The sequence below is a fragment of the Leptosomus discolor genome, chromosome 18 (assembly GCF_034619465.1).
Source record: "Leptosomus discolor isolate bLepDis1 chromosome 18, bLepDis1.hap2, whole genome shotgun sequence".
NCBI lineage: Eukaryota > Metazoa > Chordata > Aves > Leptosomiformes > Leptosomidae > Leptosomus > Leptosomus discolor.
In genome coordinates this window covers 5,023,870-5,043,836 of record NC_141408.1, presented here as the reverse complement: position 1 = coordinate 5,043,836, position 19,967 = coordinate 5,023,870, and the positions used below count along the sequence as shown (strand labels likewise).

At 54.5% G+C, this 19,967-nt stretch overlaps 1 protein-coding gene across 2 annotated transcripts in view; it reads right to left on the bottom strand.

The window, feature by feature from the left end:
* Nucleotides 1-5,163, bottom strand: part of GTF2IRD1 (GTF2I repeat domain containing 1) — a 44,769-nt gene extending 39,606 nt beyond the window's left edge. For both annotated transcript variants that reach the window (XM_086475092.1, XM_086475093.1), the window contains exons 1-2: nucleotides 5,041-5,163; nucleotides 2,911-3,052 (exon numbers count right to left, since the gene is read on the bottom strand). In XM_086475092.1, coding sequence (XP_086331218.1) covers nucleotides 2,911-3,052; nucleotides 5,041-5,163 — 265 coding nt within the window. The remainder of the gene's footprint in view (nucleotides 1-2,910; nucleotides 3,053-5,040) is intronic.
* Nucleotides 5,164-19,967: the final 14,804 nt, after the last annotated feature.

Below are 19,967 nucleotides of genomic sequence, written 5' to 3'. Positions count from 1 at the left end.
ATGCTGCAGTGAGAAGAGGGTTCACGGGTGATGCCGCGCGCGCTTTCGAGCACCTGCGAAGTGATCGAACCCATCGGCCAGGTTACGCCAACTTCAGCCAGGGCTGGATGCCTCCCTGCCCACCAAACCCCAGGCAAAGTGGGGCACTGGGCCCCTCGCCGTCCCCACAGTGTCAGCAAAGTCCCCCGGCTGGGCAGGTGGGTGCCCCGGGTCTCCCGCCCACCCCAGCCTCCTGGCTCAGATGGGGCCACTGCCCCGGGCAGCCCCCGACATGCAGGGGAAGCTGCTGGCATGGGCAGTGGTGCCAGCAGCGCAGCTGGGAGCGAGGTCCGTCATCCTGTGCGTGCCCCCCCTTCCCTGGTTTTACCCACTCAGCTGCACTGAAACTGTTGTGATTAATTGGGCAGCGCATTTCTTTTCTCTGGTTTCAATCTGCTTAGCCTTCAATCTCTCAGGAAAAGAAAATCCGCCTTTCTTGGAGGCTTTTTTACCCTTCAGCATCACGTAGCTCGGTAATACCAGCTATTTCCTGCTAATTTCCCCCATTAAACCTCAAATAAAGCATATCTTCAGCAATGACTTCCTTGCATCTCTATATGCACAAAAAATTAAACACTACAAGTGCCTTATTGCCGTTCTATCCAAAGTGATTCACAAGGGATTTTCAGTGGCGAAGGACTAATTCCTTCATCATTCTCGACAGGCTCCTGCCGGTGATCAGCCCTGGATGCTGCCTGGGCGCTCAAGGAGGAGCTCATAGATCCCTCCTGTGGAAATAGCCCGTGGCTGGGACATCACTGGGATGGAGGTGAGAGCCACCCAGAGCACCCACAGAACTAGACATAAGAAAGGGGACAGCCACCCAACAGCATGCAACCCCTGGCAAGCTCCGCATGCCTCCCATGGCGCAGAAAAACAGGCCCTGGAAAACTTTTTTGGGTTTTTCTACCAAGGTGAAAATCCACACCCTCCTATGACTGACTCTCCCTCTTAGCTGGGCTCTAACTCTCTTCCATTGACATTAATCCTGATCACTGTCAAGTCCCACCACGTGCCAGGAAAGGCTGAGCCAGAGGTTCAGATAAAAGAGGGCGTTCAAGCGAGGTCTGCGTGCCCAAGAGATAAGAGGCTTCTTACATCTCCCAGAGATGTCTGCTTTAGATTATTTCAGATCCTTTCTAAGGGGGCAGCTAGACCATAAATCAGAGGCACTTCCAGGGATGCTTTCGACTGCGTGCCAGTTTTAAGAGCTTTATGGAGCGGAGTTGAGCCTGGGCCATTTATAATTCAAGACAGAGTTATCACGTTTCACTCTGTCTCCAGCATCAGCCGCTTTGCCTGAACCCCATCGTCAAGATTTTGTGCTTTCAACCAGACGTGACCATTCCATTTTGACAAAGGTATAAATGAAACCAAAGGAGAGGGGAGTCAGGATCTAATGTTGGGAGCCTTGCCCCAGCCACAGCAGTAGGTCACCAGCCAGGAGATATATATATATAAAAAACCCACTATATCTCTTTCTAAAACTGAGATTTGCAGTTTGTCATCAATATTATGAGCTCTAGGGAGACACAGCTGGCATTCAATACACGAGGGAGATCCTTCCCACTGGCCACCCCACTGTCGTTCACTGCTCGGGTACCTCCCTGCCTCTCGTGGGTGGTGGGAAGGGGAGGCAGTCGCCCATGAAAGCAGGAAACGTCCCCAAAACACCTCCTGTCCCGCAAAACGCAACGCACCAATGCGGAGGATAACTAACGGCGGCTCTCCCGGGTGCGAGTGGCGCGGTGGAGGTGGCAGGCAGCTCCCCACAGCGGGCAGGACGGAGGAGCAGAGCGGAGCCTTGGCAGGGAGCTGCTCCTGCCAAGCCGTGCCGGCTCACCCCGCACACACGCAGTGAATAACCCGAGCAGACAGCGACCCTGGCAGCTTTACAGCGCTAATGTTTTCACTAGAGTGAGCCCTTCCCGAGCAATCTCTCCAATGGATTAAGCGCCAATATGGTTTCCATCGACACCACGCGTGTGCACACACACTCGGGTCACTTCTTTCCACTGACGGCCCTCTGTGGGAAGCGTGTGTGAGCAGATCTGCGTCTGGGGTCCCCTCAGGTTTGGGGTCCCCAGCACCACCGAAGTCAGACCCCATCCCAGCTCCTGCACAGAGTGGGGAAAGCGGTGGTTGGCACTCCAGGGATGATGCTGTCCAAGAAATGCAGGTCCCCATTCACAGCATGGCCCCCACCTTCCCCTTAGCTGCCAGGCTGTTTCCAGGGAGCTGGCAGAGGCACGGAGCTGGGACAGAGGGCTGGGTGCCAGCCTCACCACTCGCAGCGCTGCCACCGGTCACACACGTCCCTGCGATACCTGGTGACTCTGATCATCTGAGACTGGGGGCACCACAGCTCCTGCTCAAAGCATCCTTTCACCACTGTTAGCCACTCAAAAAAATAAGCAACTCCACCACCAACACTCCCAGCTCCCAAATCCATCCCTGTTTTTCTAAAACCAGGAAAAAAGCCTTAGCCCGAGAAAGCCTCTGCTCCTGGGGGATCACTAGGACAAACTATTTCTGCTAAGTCCTCAAAAGCCGCTCCAGCGCACCGGCAGTGCTGCCGCACACCAACAGCACCAGGGCACGCAGAGCAGCCATCCAGCCCGGTGCCGCCCCAGGGATGCCTTTGGTGAGGGGACCTGGGGCTTGTGGTGCCCTCCCTGGGAGGGGGAGAGGCTCCAACCATGGTTCCCACCTGCTTTCTCCATCACTTTAAACACCGCTCAGCCCCACGGACAGACAGCGCCACGGTGCCCCCCGAAACACAACCCTTCCGTGCACAGTGGAGGTTCCAGCTGGCACAACCGGAGCATCAACCTTGGCACAGGAGAAGACCACGCTGGCGGGGATACTTACTGCAAAACTTCTGGAAGTCGGCTTGCAGCTCCTTGCGGGCGCTGAGGAAGACCCGTCCCTTCTCGGTGCCCACCACGAAGGCGCTCTCCTCGTGGACGGCGATGCAGGCCACCTCCGCGTTCAGCTTGGAGAGCGCCGAGCACTGCGGGGAGGCACCGGGTCAGAGTGGCTGCGGGAGCATCCCCACTTGGCACCCCCTGCCATCTTCCAGTGGGATTTTCGTCTTCCCATCAAAAGATTCCCCCATCAAAAGCAATGTTCTGGTTTGGATCAGAATTTCACGGGTTTTATGACATCCTTTAAACACTTTGGTGACTTTACAGCTCCAGAAAGTTATCTGGCTGAGCTACGCTTTGCTGGAAAACAAGAACTGTTTACCCATTTCCTATCCTAAAAGTAAACATTTTATAGTATTTCTTTATAATAAAACATTCCTGTAAAAAAAGAAAACCAACAACATTTTGTATTTTTCCACCAGCTCTAATGAAATAAGGAGCACGGGAATCTTATTTCAGCTGCAGAACACTAATATGGTCAAAGTCTGGATTAGTCAAACGATTCTTCTTGTACAGTTATGCAAAACATTAAAGAGATGGAAAAGACTTCCTCCATTAATCCATTTTATGTAATGTGCGCTTCCTGCTCTACATAACACACATGTATATGCTTTTTTATTATTATTTTTTATATTATAATAGTTACGCAGTGCCGGCAGCCTGAGTCATATTCCCATGCCCCGACGCTAGGAAGACGCTATCCCCAGGTCACGATTTAAATGGGCAAAACAGGGGGGATTTTCCCATCAGCAGCCCCAGTTAGACACATCACCTGCCCACGGCACCGTGGAGGCCCACGGGCAGGGAGCAGGACAGCAGCTGCCCACGGACCCACCCCCGCCGAGCTACCTTCAGCTCCCTGAACGCATTTACAAAGAGCTTGATTTGTGTGGGCTTAACCACTCTGTATATTGGGTCATGTTACCTCCTGCTCACCTTCTTCAGACGTATTGAATCACATCCCCCAAAATACATATTTTCAAGAACACTCCCTTCAAAAAACCAATAGCAAAGGGAAGTATTTTGTTCAAAAAGTCCAACACTTGAAAAATAAATACAAAATCTAGGGGATGTGAGATTTGGAGGCAGACCAAATCGAAACCCTAAGCCTGCTTGGCGACATGCACATGGCCCCGTGGTTTATTTATCATGCACGCAAGCAGCCAGGCTTCAGTGGGTGCGGAGCTCGGCCCTGGTGAGACACTGGGATGAAGGTGAATTTCAGGAGCAGCCTGGCCCTCTGGCCCTGGTGTAAGCACCTACCGAGGACTGCGGAATAATGTATATTCATTAGGAAGCCAAACTACGATAACATGATTTGCTGTATGGGATGGCACGTATATAAATCATCAAAGCTGCTTGGGGTGCGCCAGCTCTGAAGAACCTGCTCCTTAGTGGGGCAGTGATGGTCAAAGAGAAGGAAATTAGTATCAGTGAAAAAAACCCTACCTGCGTAGAGAAGACGACGCATCCAAGATAAATACATTAAATATTACTTGGCTTTAAAAAGGGAGGGCTATTTAGCACATTGCACTGCATTAGACATTTGTTACTGCACACACGCTTTCCCTTCTTGATCACATTCACAGTTAAAAATAAGATTAGCTCTGGTCCACGAGACTTAATCCAGACAGTTATCTTGTTTATGTAAGCATGGCTGACTTAGGCAAGGTTTCCACCGGGAATTCTACGTCAAAAGATATGAAAGTTATTTTCTTTGTTCTCGGAGATAAAAGCCATTGTTCTCCTGTTGTGTAAAAGCTCACGGTAACATCGGTAAAACATCAAGGAAAAAAATCCAACCAACCACCCTACATTGAGTTGATACCAACATAAATATTAATGGGAAAACAATACACATCTGAGATTAACTTGGGCTGACTTTACGATCCTTACGGCTGTCAGGGCAGAAGAGGATTTTTATTTCCCAGCTCCAGCAGCTCCCTGGGCTTTCCAGCAGCAGAGGGGAGCAGGACGAGCTCGACAGCCCTCCTGCTTCAGCCCTGCTCCCAGCTAGCCCTGTTAAAGTGAGCTGACAGGAGGGAGGGGGACGGGGACGCCGCTGGCCTCTTACCATGGAGTCTAAGGCAGACACTAAGCTGGTGATGATTTCGTCTTTCTGGGGAAAAACCATATTCCACTGGTCAGCTCTGGAGGTGCTGAGAGTCACGTCTAAAGGCTTCCCTGCCAGGGCCATATTCACCTGAAAACAGAAAAAAAAAATTAGATAAGCTGTTATTAACAGAGAGCCGGTGCTGAGCATCGCCAGCGCAGCCCCACCACCAGCGTGTGCCACGGGCTGTGGCGCAACGCTGGCATGGATACACAGGGGAAACTGAGGCACAGAGAGAGGCCGGGGCCAGCCTGAGCCCCACGTTCCCCACGTCTCCTCTGCTAAAGGCAGATAATTGCGGACGCTGCCGGGCCCTAATCAAACCCTGGAGCCAACGCTGCCTGTCCCAGCAGCGGCCAGGTCACCTCCACCCTCGGGACTCACCCCCGGGGAGATGCCACCACCGCGCAGGGCGCAGCAGACCCACTGCCGGGTGGGACACCCCGGAGGAGCAGGCTGCGGCCACGCCGAGCTGAAGGATGCGGCGCTGAAGCGGACATGGAGCATTCCCATGCCCGAGCTCTGCGCATGCACCCCTGCGAGGACACCGTGCTGGCCACCCCCACGCCTCCCTCCCTCTGCCCTGGGCAAGGGGAGAGCCTGGCACCCAAAGGTGTCCCTGAAATGGGCCAAAGCCACAGGGTGCTCTGCCTTCACCCCGAGAGAGAGGCAGGTCATGGTGAGGGGCTCCATCATCAAACCATACCACCCCACAGCTCTTGGGGGACCATGCTGTTGGGGGCAGGACTGGGCGGCACGCAGGGACCCCACATCCGAGAAGGGGCTCAGCCCCGGGAGCTCTATCCCTCACTGCAAAATGGGGAAAAAAAAGGGGGAAAAATGCTGGTGCCCGGCCACACGTGCAGCAACTGCACCAGTTCTCTGTGCCCCTGGTGCACACGTCTGACCATGACCCATGGGGATGCCGATGCTGCAGGGGAAACTGAGGCAGGGGCTCGCCCTGCATAAATCAGCCCACTCCCATGCTGGGGCACCCACACCCGATACAGCAACACCCCTCAGCACCCAACACGGTCCCTCCCAGCTACTGCCCCTCCATCCGCAGGGCAGCGTCCTGCCCCCAGCTTTAAGCCTGCGAATAAAGGGTGGCAAATTAACTGGCAACCACTCAAACTGGATCGTAAATCATGTGCTCGAAGCCCCAAGCGGATAAAAAAGGCTGGAGAATTTCTAACGAGGCGAGACGGGCAGGAGCCGGGGAATATGAATGAAGCTGCCTGTGCGTAACTCGATTTGCGGCTCAGCCGATAACTGCGGCCGCTCAGCCCTGCTGAAAACTAGGGTTAAAAGTCAACAGCAAAAACCCAAATTCACCTTCCTGCCCCAGTTCGCTTCAGCGTCCAAGCAGAAGGAATTTGCACATAAAGCAGGGCCGTGCTGCCCCATGCAACTGGGGAAATGGTGGCTTTTGGCCCAAAATAACAAGACTCTCCGTGCCGGCACCTCTGCAGGTGCCTCAGCAGGCACAGGGCAGGGAGCTGGTGAACATGCTCCCCGCCCTGCAAAACTTCACTGTTATGTGGGCATGCAACAACGAGGGTGGAGACAATTCCCCATTAATCAATAATGACTGAATCTCAGAAATTGCTCTTGATGAGACCTCCAGGCTGGCTTCCCCTGCGTCGCTGGCCCGTGTAGAGGCCTCGCCAGCACTTTTGGGCAGCAGAGCCATAGCCGCAGCCGTGCCAGCACTGCTGCTGCGTCCTGCCGACAGCCATCCAGCTGACACTCCTGAACGAAGCTGATGGATGACTCTTCTCTCCCAGGATGATCTTGGGGGGAAAAAAAAACCCAAAACTAAGCAGCAGCTTGGAAAATAAAGCAGGAAACCGAACACATGGTCCTGCAGCCTGGGTGCTACCGCGCTCTGGCACAGCCCCCTGGATGTCCCCACGCTGAGGACAGGGCTCTGCCAGGCACTTCCAGCTTCACCATCATGAAGGGTTGCAGCAACGCCAGGAAATGGTGCGCCTTGCTCCAGCCCTGCAGTTTCTGCATGCACGGACGGACGAGGGACCATTTCACGAGCAAGCTCTCGAGCTGCTCCCTGCGCGCAGCCCTGCGGGTGCAGGGAACCCAAGATTCTTTCTTTTAATCGACGCCGTGTTAATAAGAGGTGCCTTGCGCAGCTGGTAGGGAGCAGCAAGGCGACGGCGGTGCCGATGCCGGCCCTGAGCCGCTCTCCCAGCCCACGCGACACCGGGCAGCCACAACGCTGGGCTGGGGACCAGCCATCACCTGGGGGCTGCCGTCGGGAAAGGACTTGGTCCAGGGAGCATCACTCCCCCCACAAGCACTCACTTGGAAAACAGCTTTATTTTGGTGCCCTTATGTATTTCTGAGTGCCCTAATTATTATTCAATATGACTGCTACAACAGGCATGTTCTTGTTGCCACTCAGCAGCATTTTGGAGACCCAGTGCCTGCCTTGGTGGGGCTGGTTGTGACCCCTCAGAGAGCTCAAGCTGCACCAACCTGCTCAGCCATGGCCTCCCACGGAAAGCAGCACTTACGGGGAAGAGATGCTCCACCCTTGGCTGCAAAAAGCAAAGCCACGAGCTGGATCTGGCCCCAGAGAGGGCACCGAAGGGAAAGCTGGGGATAAGGTCAGTGGGAAGTGGGGCAGAGTCCCTGCACGCCCTCCCTACCTGCTCCCTGCTCTGCAGGAGACTGGCACAATAATAATCTTTCACCTGTCTGAATAAGGAAAAGAGAGAACAACCCAACAGGGGGAAAAAAAATCATTATAAAAATTTGACCCAAGTAATACAACAGGACTTTAAGGGATGGGGGGACAATATTCCTGTAAATCATTTACAGTCCTGAAGCGCAGTGACAGTGGATTTAGACAAGGGGGGAATAAAAGAGAGGGAAAAAACCTTCACAACAAGTGCTAGGCTTATTCAAATCAAATTAAGACGTATGGCTTGCAGTTGTTTGTCTAATCAAAGGGAAAGTAGTCTTCAGGAAAACTGGGGTAAACCATTCTTATAGCAGTTAGGGCCGTCGGCAGGGAGCGAGGTGAGTAGGATGGCTGCAGAGCATCCTACCCCCCTTCCCAGGGCTCCACACACCCGTCCTGCTGGAATCCCACTCCAGGGCACTCACCAAGGGGTTGAATTCCCCCTCCCAGCCCAGCCCAGCTCAGCTCTGGCCGCAGCCCCATCCCACCTCTGCACGCCAAGTCCTGTACCCAGCGGTGCAGGGTGACTCAGGGACCGTCACGCCACTGTCATGGGGCCAAAGCAAACGTTTGCAGATTTGATTTATTTTTTTAATATTAAAAAACTCCTAAATTTTATTTTCTTATTTATTTTTTATTATTATTTAATTATTTTTTCCCCCTGAATGAGCGAGGACGGGACGAGCAGCACAGGGACAGGGGCACTGCGCCACAGCTGGCGCGGGACAAGGGCAGGCAGCCTGCACGGGCCATCGCCTGCTCAGCTCTTACAACACCTCCTTCCTCGCCTCCCTTTATAATCCTGGGAAAGATTATAAATTTGGCCCCAGGGGAGTTTCGCTCGTGAATCACCTGGGCTGCAGCAAAGGAAAAACCAGGCGCGCAGGGAGGCTGCAGAAGCGGCCGCGGTTCCCCCAACCCTGCGCCTGCGGCAGGCGCATCCTCTCTCCATCTGCCCGACCGCTGCGGCGGGGCAGCATCTCTCCCCAAAATAAACATCCTCCAGTCTTGCGCACTGCGTCACCATTTCCAAAGTGTTCGGCGCAAACAAAACAGTAAAAAAAAAACACAAAAAAAACCAAGCCAACAACCACCCCCCCCCAAGGAAATTTCCAAGCAGAAAACTGTGTTATTATATCCCTTAAATTATAAACAGGTTCAATTAGGAGAAACCAAGGGGAGTTTACGCGAGCCAGCAGCTCGCACGACACAGCCGCTGCATCGCCTGCCGGGCTGGGGCTCAGTTCAGGGCAAAGACGGGTGCTGCAAGCTCTCGTGTTGACTTCTGTCCGCCGCCTTCTTGCTCATCTTTTCAAGCCTTACAGCAATTTCCAGCCCCGTGCCACAACCAGAAGCAACAGTATCTTATTTTTTAAGCCGTTAGTGTTTCCACGCTGCCATGGTGGAGCTTGAAGAAGGACCTCCACCGCCATCCTCCCCACCGCGAGCCACACACTCGCCTGGGACTCACAAAACTGGGCTGAACTTGTTGTCAGCTCTCCCCATGCCCACCACTCCTTTGCCATCAGAATAAAAAAAAGGCAATAAACCTTTTTTGGGAATTATCCAAGGCCAAACCCAGCGCAGAGCGGGAGACACCATGAGATGGGAACAGCCAAATGCGCAGGAGAGACCAGGAACATCCTGCATCTGCTGCTTCTTATATTGCTTTCTACCAATACTGGTTTTAAACTGAATTGAATGGTTTACTATTTTTTTTCCTGCAGCTACCTTAAAAACGTAACCCTGGCAGGTTTCCCACATGAAACATCTCCTTTAATGAGGAAACCAGTCCACTCAAAACCATTGGAGGACAAAGCATCTGACAGCGGGAGCCCCAGCCCAAACCCAGGTGGGTGCAATGGCCACATCTTCCAGCTCAGCCCTTACACCACCAACTGCATCCAAGGGTGACAAGCCGGAGGACACCGGCTCAGCTGCAGCACCAAGAAAATGCCACCAGCATGGAGCAAGGGAGAAGTGAAAAGCAGGGAGGCAGCACGGATGGCCCCAAACAGATGCTACCAGTGCTCCCCCCTGGCCTGCAGACACTGCAGCATCACCACGGAAATCCCCCCGTGCGCCCGCCTGGGATGTTTATAAAGCCTCCAACCGCATGGGCTGGCTCCCAGTCCAGGGAGCCAAACAGGAATTTAATTTAACGAAAGCTTTGACCGTTCAGCACATTGGAAGGAGAAAAAGAAAAAAAAGAAGGAAAAAACCCGACCATCATGCCAGTCCTGCCTTCAGCTCCACGCAAGGGTAGATGAAAATTAGCCACTTATTCATATTTCCACTGCCTGTAGCTTCGGCAGTGCCGGCGAGACCATGGGAAGCCCAAGTGAGCCTGACCCAATGCCAGCAAAATATTAAATATATATCTCTATAAAAATATCTATATTGAATATAGATATTAAAATATCTTAGAGGTAGGTCTTGAGATGGATTTACAGGCCACTTCCCCTCCCAGGGAGAGGAAGGTCAGCCTGGGGGTGCACTAGAGCAGGAGAAGGCACTGCTGGGTAGGGGGCAATTAGGCTACCAGGCACCAAAAAGACTTCGGAAGGTGGTATTTGGGCTTCTCAGCCACCCAGAACGCTCAAAAAGCCACAGGACATCAGCTGCCCCCATCCCCCCAGGGACCAAGGGAGCAGGACTGGCAATCACAGCCCACCCGGCGGGAGGGGGTTGTGACACCACACCCAGCACACGGTTGTAACGATGACCCGCACGAAACGATGAGACGACAGTGATTTTATTTGTAATTGCGTTTTACTCCGGGAGGGCATATTTAAAGGGGATTTTTAAAAATTACATCAGCCCTGGAGGACATTTAAGCAATTAGCCCTGGCTATCATTAAACACGCTTTAAAATCCATCAGGAGCCGTCCTGCTAGGAGCCAGAGGGACAAATAATGTCCTTTGGTAGTGCTGGGACAGCATCCCACCCTCCAAGCGAGCGGCCTGTCCCCTGTGTCTCTGCTGGGGACATCACTTTGGGGTAGGACCCACACTAAGGGTTATCTCACTGACAAGGAAAGGGCACCGACTTGGAAGGTATTTCTCTGCCCCGCCGCATCTCGGGGACTTTTGAGGTCCCTTTTTCGGCAGGCGGCTGCTAGCAGTGAGGTGCCTGGCGAGCTGGAGCCGCTTGAGCAAAAAAGCCCTGGAAACCACATAAACCGCAGTGGGGCAAAAGCCAGGGGTAGGGACCAGGCTTGAATTTCAACTTGAGGTTTTTCTTCTAATCGCTTAAACAAACACCAGTATCGGCAGAGCTGGTGGATGCGACCAAACCCATCCTGGGCGCAGGAGGATCCCAGCACTGCCCCACACTCACCAATTAACCGGCCTTGGGGTTTTTGCCGCCGCGATGGTGCTACCTGCTCTGCACGGGCGACTCGCTCGCGGCACGATGGCTTTAACCCACCCGTGCCGCCTGGCTAAACCCTAATCCCTCACGCCTAATTCAGCGCCGGCCTCCGGCCCCTGCAGCCGCAGCCTCTCCATCCCGAGCCGGTGCGGAGCAGAGACACGCCACTCGGGCTGGGGAAGTTTATGGCCTCACTAACGATGCTTCATTAGCAGGCGGCCGGAGAGCTGCACAGTCAGCGCTGATGCCGGGGGTGCAGCGGATAACCGTGGGCCGGGGCACTCACAAAACGGGCAGAAACAACCTTCAATGTCTACACACCCCAAGAAGCCCCCGAATTCCTAATCCCTGCCTATGTGCAGGTGCCCTTGTGGCACAGCCCTCCTGGGGCAGGCGGGGGGGCTCTGGGTTTTGGAGTACCCCAGGTGCCACCCTGCTAATGCACCCGCTGCGAAAAAGCATCTGCTGAGGACACATCTGCATCCCCCAAAGGTGGGTGCCAGTGCATCCCCAGCCCCATAACCTGGTCCAACTGCTGTCCCATAACCGCTGCCATGTCTCTCTGTCTCTCCCCACATCCACAAATTCCCTTTTTTTTTTTTCTTTGCTATTTTTCAAGCCGATACCTTTTTGCAAAGTCTGAAAGCAGCAGAGCTGGGGGACAAACAGCCTCCGGCACAGTCTGGGGCACCCGACTGCTTATGCCCGCATCCCCACTGTGCTGGCAGTCCTTACCCTGCCGGCTCCCCCAAACGCTGTATTTTTCCCCTTGCCCCTTCCAGCCAGGTAGCACCGGGCAGAACCAGCTCCCACCACCGGACACCTTCTCCCCTGTTTTATTTTACCGACAAAACCCAGGGCACCTGCTGGAAAAGCTCCTCACGTACACGCTGGCACCACATCGTCGCCTCAGCTCTGCTTTCCCAGATAATCCGGCGCCTGCCGCAGTTTAGTCCCACTTATAAAAGAAGCAAAGAGCAAACTGGGGGCTCCCGCGGGGGGACGTGTCTGCCGCAGGAATTTAGTTTCCCACCCCCCCAACCAGAGCGTTGCATTCTGCTGCCGCCTTGATTTTCTTAAGCCTGGCCTAGGCGCACGCACAAATACAACATAGTAAAATTATAGTAGGCTTCTGTCTAGTGCAAAGAGAGACGGATGAGGATCAAGTGCCCTTCAGAAGCTGCGTCTCATCTCCCCCAGGATAAACACTTTCATGTCACGGCGGCTGCCAGGGGGGATCGCTCTGCCTGCGGAGCTCGAGCAGCGCAGCTTTCAGCTCTAGACAAGTTTCCACGCCGCAATCTCATGGCAGGCAGGCGCAGAAGCTCTCGCTGCGAGCAACTGCCTCTTCATTTATTAAAGAAAAGAGAAAAATAAGCGGGGTGGGGGGAGTAAGTGTTAACTGGAGTGTTCCCACCATTGCAGGGGAGGGATGCTGTGAGCATCGTGCATGGAAAGCGGCCACAGCCGAGCTGGATCCTGCCCTGCACGGGTGGTTGGGGGCAGCTTCATGGTGCCCGGTGGGTGAGCAAAGGCACCCAGCCATGGGGACCTGGGTGCTCGCATAGGTCCCAGGGTTGAGCCTCCCTCCCCAAGGGGATGCCCAGCCCCAAAACGTGGCCTGAGGTGGGGAGCTCAGCATCCCTTCCTGCACAGCCGCCAAAACCCAGCGCTTTGCAGTTCCTAGAAGGAGAGACGGGCAGCGAGGGCACGGATCCGGCATCCCACAGGCCAGGGCTCGGGTTGCACTTCCCAGAAGCGGGTGACCCAGCAAAGCCAAAATTAGCAGGCGACTAATTCTGCCCCTCGGTACATCCCCTGCCCCTGCACCACAGCAACTGCCGACGGGGAACCGCACGTCCTGGCTATCGCAAGAAGATGCCGGCAATCCCTTGCCTAGAGAAAAAATGAGATGAAACAAGCCCAGAAGCTGCAGGACGACCTGCAAGGCAGGTCTTGGGGTTGCACCGACCTCAGTCCCCAGACCCTCATCCCCTTGCACCCCTCTATCAATACCCGGGTCCAAAGCAGCACACCCGAATGGGCTCTGGGGCTGGGAGAAGGAAGGGAGATAGAGTTTCTAGCCTCTGGTTCGGCGGTGCGTAAACTAACGCTGGGGTTATTTAAAGCCCGAGTTTTAGCAGCGTTCAGCTACTGGTTGCGTGATCAGGATAAAAAATCGCAATCCTAATTCCTGGCCCCCCGGTGCCTATGGCAACTGGTATCCGTCTCCTTGGAAACTAATCTCGTGGTATTTGAACAATGTACCAAGGGCCTTTAATCTCCCAAACACTGTAAATCTTTATTCTAGCCTGCTCTCCTCCTACCCCAAGAGCCAACATAAAAAGCCTGTTGTTTTCCGTGCAGTCACCGAGAGCCTAACTTGAATTTTATATTACAAAGGCACATGTTTTTTTGCTCCCCCCCCCCCCCCTTCTTCATTTTCCCCCTCTAAATTAAAGAAAAATCCCGTGTGCACAATGCCCTGCAGGTGCTGCAGCACTGGCCCCACATGCCAGTACAAGGTTTGCTTTCTCTAAACAGTGCCCAAAGCCCCATCCTGGTTGTCGCCTCAATTTGCATGCCCACCTTGTGTCCTTTTAACTTAGAACTGCTCCAGAGAATAATAATAATAATAATAATAATAATAATAATAATAATAATAATAAAAAATCATCTAGCAAAAAAATCCCCAAACTGGAAATACACAAAAACACAGTGCCCAGGCTGGAGGCAACAGGTTTGCAAGGGCTCAGTGGAGGAGGATGGTCCACTTTGGTCCTCACCGTGGGAGCAGATGCTGGCGGGCACCTCGTCTTGCTCCTCAACACTCAACTCTGATGCTTTTTTCTTTTGCAAAGCCGCTGTTGACAGCACCAGCCCCCCAGCTCCTGGGCAGGGCTGGGGTGGCCCCGTCTGCCCCACGCCGACCCCAGCGCATGGCCACCACCGCTCATCACCCGCTTTCTGCTCTGCCCAGGTAATTACCTCTGCGTAAGGAGGTCTCTGATAGAGAGCCGCTACCTAATCTCATTATGGTTTAATTTTATCTCTAATATTTCTCTCTGGTTACTGGTGTCTCAGTATCGAGTATTCTCTGTGTTACAGGATCGGCTATTTGCTAATCCCAGGCCTGGCTCTCCGCCACATAAATAAGCTCAATAAAAAAATAAAATGGCTTTCTAAGGGGATGAAAGGAGGCTGAGAGACAGGAGCATCCCATGCCCTGAGCTCCCCCCTCCTGCCCACTCCCTTCTCCCTTATTTTATCTTACGGGACGAGTGTGAAAGGCGAGAGCAGGTCCCGGGTCACCCCGGCACTTGCCCCCTGCTCTGGCCCCGTGGCACAGAACGTGCACGTGAGAGCCAGTGCGGGCTGCGCCTTGTCACCTGCAGCCTCAATGCCTGCCACGCAGGCAGGTGACTCGCCACCGGCAATGGAGGAGTCTTGGGTGAAGCCAAGCATGCACCCAGCCCGCTGTGACCCTCTGAGGGAGCCAGGCGGTGCGGCAGTTCTGCCGGGGAGGAGGGAGGTTGCCGGCAGCTGCCTGCCCCAGCCAGTTGGGATCCCCACTTCCTTCCCGGGCAGCCTCTGGCCATGGCACCAGCCTCGAAACCTGTTGTTTCTCATGCAAACCCCGCCATTACCGCGGCGCTATCAGGGCTCGGCATCACCACCGGCTGCCAGACACAAACAGCCGTAGGTGCCAAGCGGCCCCCACCCACCCGAGGCAGAGACATCACCCTCCGTGGTGAGACAACACACCAGGAGCTACCAGGTCCGGCTGAGGATGGCTCTGCCTTCCCTGGGTCCCAAACTGCCGATTCCCGGCGGTGCCTCTGCTCCTCGGGGCTGCGCAGAGCTGCCCGTGTGCCTCGGTGCCTTCACCCGGGAAGGGCAGAGCAGCATCCTGGAGGGTTCCCCGCTGCTGCCAGGGTCCTGCCTTGCCCCCCCCCCAGGGATTTGGGGTGTGGTGGGGTGGGAAGGGCGGAAGGCACGAGGCGGAGGCAGCAGGAGCGGCTCTGATGGCCAGCGATTTGGGCCATGACTCAAAGGCCGCCTGGGCTGGCATCGGGGCTGGCCCCGGGGAGCCCTGCGAAGGCTGCCCCACGCTGGCCAGGATCCGGCCCTAAAACACAGCCGCGGCCTCTCCCGCATGCTTCTGCTCGGAGTCACTCCAGGACAAGGTGACCTGGCCGCTGCCGCCTCCTCCCTCCTGGGACAGGCTGCTGCACGGGCTCCAACATGGTGGCCTGTGCCACCATTTCCCTTCCCCTGACGCCTTAACACACCCCCCCCCCCCCCCAAAAGCACACCAGCCCATTCTTTCCCAGGGGAAAATGGACCTGGGATCAGTCCCGGTCCCTATAGCCTCAGGAGGACGCCGGCCCCCTCCCCAGCCTCGCCGGTGGGCCGGTTCAACTCACCGATCCTGCAGCCGACCAGCCCTGCCCTCTTGTCTCGCTCGACCCATTTCAGGGTGGTTTAGCAAGGCAAATCAGTCAGCAGAGGCGTCCCCCAACACCAGCAAGAAGGGGCCCTCCAAAGACACCCAGCCCCAGCCCCAAGCCCTCACGGTGCCAGCACTGCCATGACCACGACACGGCACACAGGCACAGGGCCGGCAGAGCCCGAGGTCTCACAGAAACACGTGTTCCCCCCTGCTAAATTCCAGCTTAATTCTCATTTCCATTGTGTTATGAAACACATTATCTGTTGAAACTAAGTCAACAGTTGTTTGCATTTACGTGTAAACACAGCGAATATCAGGAATGGGGCCAGCATTATATTTGCATACGAAATGCTGCCTGCACTGCCCTCTCTCCCTGGCGCTTCTCCATCCCTGCAGTTAAAGACATGGGGATGTGGGGAGGTGGAGGAAACCCAAGACCAGTGCGGCCCGAGAAGCAGAAAAAACCTTCTTTTTCCCCCCTCTCTATTTTTATTTTTGTGCAGCAAGAGAAAAAACATCCCTTTAAACCCACTGACACGCACACCCCTTCATCTTGGGCCCAAACCGAAACGGCTTCAAATTCCCAATGATACGCATATCTTATCGGGCCTGCTTTGCATAGCGCATAAATATTTATTTGCTTTTAATCCTGCAAAGCAAACCTGCCTTGTGGCACATTTCCCTTAATCGGCAGCTCCGGCGCCCAACAAAACACCAAGAGAAGCGGCGTCCCAAATTCAGAGCCTGCTTTAGGTGCGAGGGCAGGGAAGTAAGCACCCAACGTCCAGCACCCACCGCCTCTTGGGGTGTCTGGGGCGGGTTCGGGGGGTGCTGAGGTGGCTATAAGGCACCCCAGTTCCTCACCACAGGCAAAAGCAAAAGCCTGGTTTGGGCACCCCATAAATAACAAAATAAATACATGTGCATTGCGGGTTGGGTGTGGGAGGTGGCTTGATGCTGATTTAGCTCTGGGAGGGTGATGCTTCCAGGAGAGGTGATACCAGGGGTGGGGACCAGCCCCTCAAAAAAAGATTTTTGGGGCTGTGCAAAGGGAGAGCACCTCGTCATGGGGAAGGCAGAGGGCACGCAGCTTATTTTTTGCACATGAGCCTGTTAGGTTGGAAAATGGAAACCCAGTGATGTCTTCACCCATGAGTTGGGAAACGAGAGGCTGTACCACCGGGAACCCGCTCAGGCTCTCCATCACCCTGATTCAGGATGCCACAGACCCATACCCCAAGCCCTGCCAAGACCCACACAGCCTCATATACCACGGAACTTGTAGGAACCAGTAAAATGAAAAAAAAAAAAAAAAGAGAGAGAATTATCAAATACCAAATCACCCCAACACAAAAAGCCCCCTAATTACCTCTTGCTTCAGCCAGAACGATGGGAAGCAGCACGCTCACCCGCATCCATCCCCGCTCCGCGGCGATCAAAGCATTCAGATCGGGACCCAAGGAGCCTGAGATCGTGAATTAATTTCTTAATCAGTTCCCCTTAAACGGGTGGCAAGCAATTAGGCAAGGGGCACCCACCCCGCCGGCAGCGCGGGTGTCGAGCCCGAGGGAGCCGGTGAGCTCTCAGCACAGCTCTCCACGCTGCACGCAGCCACCGAGCAGGCAAACATGGAGCTACTTTATAACGAGCAAGTAAATATTTAAATAGGCAGGTTTATTTCGGCCACTCTGCTGCTGTGCCTCGTCCTCTGTGAAGCTGACCCAGGGGGAGCCCAAAAACCTGATTAAAAGCAAAATGCTGTTTTTCCCCAAGATGGGAGGAAGCACCTTAGCCTCTCCCTGAGGCCGTTGATCTGGGACCGGGAGGAGAAACCACCCCAGCCACCCTACAAGAGACTTCACCCAGGCGCTGGGTGTGATCCTGCTTTCCTCCAGCATCTTCAAGGAGTGCTTCTTGCAGCCTGAAACCACAGCCCCCAGGATATCAGCACCCCCAAGGAGACATACTGTTCCAACCCCACAAACGGCTTCCCCAGCCCCCCTGCCCACTGCCAGGGACACAACCCCCCCCAGAGAGGCACCCCACCTCTCCCCAGCATCCTTCCAGCTACTCAGAATACCAAGGGCAATACAGAGAGACTCGAGCAGAAAGCAAAATCAATACCAAGAAGGAAGGTTCTGGGCTTAAACGTGTTTTGTAGCATCGCTGGTGAAAAGCAGGTTAGTGAAGGAGAGGGGGGGGAAGGACAGAAAAACCCTCGGCACACCCACAGCACGTGGGTTTAAGAGGAACGGCGCTTGCTGTAAGGTTGTCCATAGGCATCACTGGTGGTTTCTAGGCAGGGAACACGCAGGGGGGTGCAGACCCAGCCTGGCACCCCCCGAGCCTGATCTGACCACAAGCAAAGAGTTAAGGGGAGGAGGAAGAGGAGGGAGACCCTGGCACTGCGTCCTGGCTCCCACCCAGGCAACCACCGGTGTGTACCCCAGCTGCTGCCATTTTGCTCTTGGAGGGTGCACAGACGCAGGGAGGGGGCACACGGGGAGAGCAGAGCGGCCGTCAGCCATCGCCGGGAGGGACAGCCACTCTCCCACTGCTCTCCTCGCCCGCAGCCCCAAAGGGAGCCATTTCCCTTCCTGCTGCCTGTCCCACACCTCCGAAGGGCAGGCTCCGGTTGCCGACGGGCATCAGCTTCCCTGCCCCACTGGGGATAGCACCCGGGGGCAGCCGGGCATGTGCCACGGCAAAGCCCACCCGCTGGACCAGGAGCGGTTGAGACCCCCACGCCGCGGGGAAAGCCGGCATCCCAGAGCATCCTCAGCAGCGGCTACCCATAGCAGAGACAGTTCTGCATTATTTTTAATTATCAGGTTTAAAATAATAAAGGATGCCTACGTGCTCCAGCGCATCGATGGCAACCCAGCACAATCCCAGCTGTTAAAAATAGCCCTTTCCAGGAGCGCGGCTGCCAGCCACTCACAGGCACCCTTGGCCTCGCAGGACGGGTGCTCTCCGCTCCGTCCATCGGCATCACCACGCCAGGTCCACAGCATGCCAGAAGGTCAGCGAGCATGGGAATACACATCTTACACGCAGAAAAAAATAAGTCAACCAGAAGCAAAAAAAAATAAATAATGAAAAAAATAATTCAACAATACCTATGCTGCTAGGGGAGAAAGAAATAAATCAAGAGGAAGAAAATTTATTGGCAGCAAAGCCACAACCCAAGCAGCCTGCTTTCAGGGAGCATTTAAAGACAAGGGGATTTGTGGGCTACAAGGTACAGAGGGGAGGCGAGCATCGCCCTTGCCGGCAGCTAAAGTAGAGGAAACTTTTGCATCGCTGCAGCGATGCTGGAGCCGGCTTTTATCATGGAGAGCCTCGCGCGCAGGCAGCGATAGGGCTGGATTTCTGCAGGTGTAATTCCCACGGAGATAAAGACCTTGTTTTTCAACAAGCGGCAGCATCGTACATAAATTACAACAGCAAACATGGGGAAACAAAGAGGTTTTCAAGAGAGCACGTAATCCTTGGAGGGGCGGCTCGGGGAAAGCCAGCGGGCAGCTGCGGGAAGATTACGTGGGAAAGACATGGGGCTAATCTCGTGCTCTCCCACTCCCCCAAAGGAATAAACCTTTGGGCAGGTGTGGGGAAAAAAAAACTTAACCCACCTAAACGATAAGTATTTGAGGGACCCAGGAGGGAGATGGGATTGGATGCTGAGCTGTCTGCTCTTCCCAGCAGTGGGATCCAGCAAGGAGCCGTGGGAAGAGCACGAGCAGATGCTGGATCCATCCTGGAGCCAGGTCTCTGCCCCAGGAGCTTGCACGGGGGTTGCACCACACCGGGTCGAGCGGCTCACGGGACTCTCGAGTCACACTCACTTCTCTCATATGTCTTTCTTTCTAAATAAAATAAATAAATACAACCTGACACTAATTCTAACAGTTTTAATAAATGTTTAATGTCCTGTTAAAGGTCGCTCACCGCCCGCTCCTGCCGCAGCTGTGTATTAAGAGCACTCGGGCCACTCGGTTTGAACCGTGCTGTTTCACGGGGGTTCCAACGCCCGGCACACTCTTCATCCCCCAAGGAAGCTGTTGGGCAGCGGTGGCAGGGGACCGGCGCGTGCCAGAAACCTGCAGCAAACCCCAATTACCCTCCCTGCTTTTGACGCAGCTCCCGGACGAGCTTCATCTATGGGCATGAGGGGGTGTTTGCATTTTTGAGGGGAAAACCACTGAGCTCTAATGCAGGGTAAAATGCTGTAATTTCACTTCAGGGGTTTCTAGGTATTCATCCCCAGAAAGACAAGATGAAATTACAGCTCAGCGATGCCCCTAAAGGGTGTGGAGCAATTTATTTTCAGCAATCCTCCTCTAATGAAGCTAATTTAT